Below are 879 nucleotides of genomic sequence, written 5' to 3' on the forward strand. Positions count from 1 at the left end.
CGCTGTTTTCTACTTCTGGGAGTTATATCGCTGTGTTAACAAGCTGTCATTGCGATTATTTCTGGGACTCTTACACGTCAGGACGTTTGACCAGTAAAAACTTTAGTTCATTTCTGGACTTTGGTGTGTACTTTATCAACTGTGACACAAAGTGCTTGTTAGCGGCTGACAAGAAAATACGAACTGTGTGACTTTTCACGTGTATTTTTCTTCGAGCAAGTGCTTGGTGTAGTTTGTTGTCGGTGCTATATCGTGCAGAGCTTCACTATGTCCACTATGATGAACCTTCCCCCCGAGGTCTACGAGACCTACTCGGTCAGTGCAACAGAGGCGCTTGGTTTGAAAGAAGACACGGAAATAGCGAAAGGCGGTTCTTGCCAAGTCGTTGTAGCTACAGATGTAAACGACCCAGGCAAGAAAAAGGCTTTGAAAAGACTCATGTTTCTTGAGGGTGAGCGCAATTACCGTAAGAAGCATTTCTATTTCTGCAATGAGATTCGATTTCTCCAAAACGTACAACACCCCAACATCATCCAAGTTGATAAAGCGCTCTCATGTCCAGGAGAATTTGTCATAGCGATGGAATACCACCCCACGGACCTCTTTGAAGCAATGACTTGTCTCACGGACGCTGAGGTCACCAAGTACTTTACTCAGGTCGTCGACGCCTTGCTATATCTCCACGACCGGCACATCGTTCACGGAGACGTCAAGCTTGAAAACGTGTTGATAGACATGCAAGGAAACGCTAAATTATGCGACTTCGGTCACGCTCAGCTCATTCCCAACAAGAGTTGTAAACGTTGGGGCGGGACTCCCGAATACCACGCTCCTGAGTACAGCAAAGGTCAACCTGTGGAGGATGCCTTTAAACTCGAA

General features: G+C 46.2%; 1 protein-coding gene across 1 annotated transcript in view; it reads left to right on the plus strand.

Annotated features, from left to right (window-relative positions):
* Nucleotides 1-267: 267 nt before the first annotated feature.
* The window catches only part of LOC101862264 (cell cycle serine/threonine-protein kinase CDC5/MSD2), a 969-nt gene continuing 357 nt past the window's right edge, over nucleotides 268-879 (plus strand). Inside the window, exon 1 of the mRNA XM_005096141.1 lies at nucleotides 268-879. This exon is cut by the window's right edge and continues 357 nt beyond it. Coding sequence (XP_005096198.1) covers nucleotides 268-879 — 612 coding nt within the window.

This window comes from Aplysia californica, unplaced genomic scaffold (assembly GCF_000002075.1).
Source record: "Aplysia californica isolate F4 #8 unplaced genomic scaffold, AplCal3.0 scaffold00121, whole genome shotgun sequence".
In the NCBI taxonomy this organism is placed as follows: Eukaryota; Metazoa; Mollusca; class Gastropoda; order Aplysiida; family Aplysiidae; genus Aplysia; species Aplysia californica.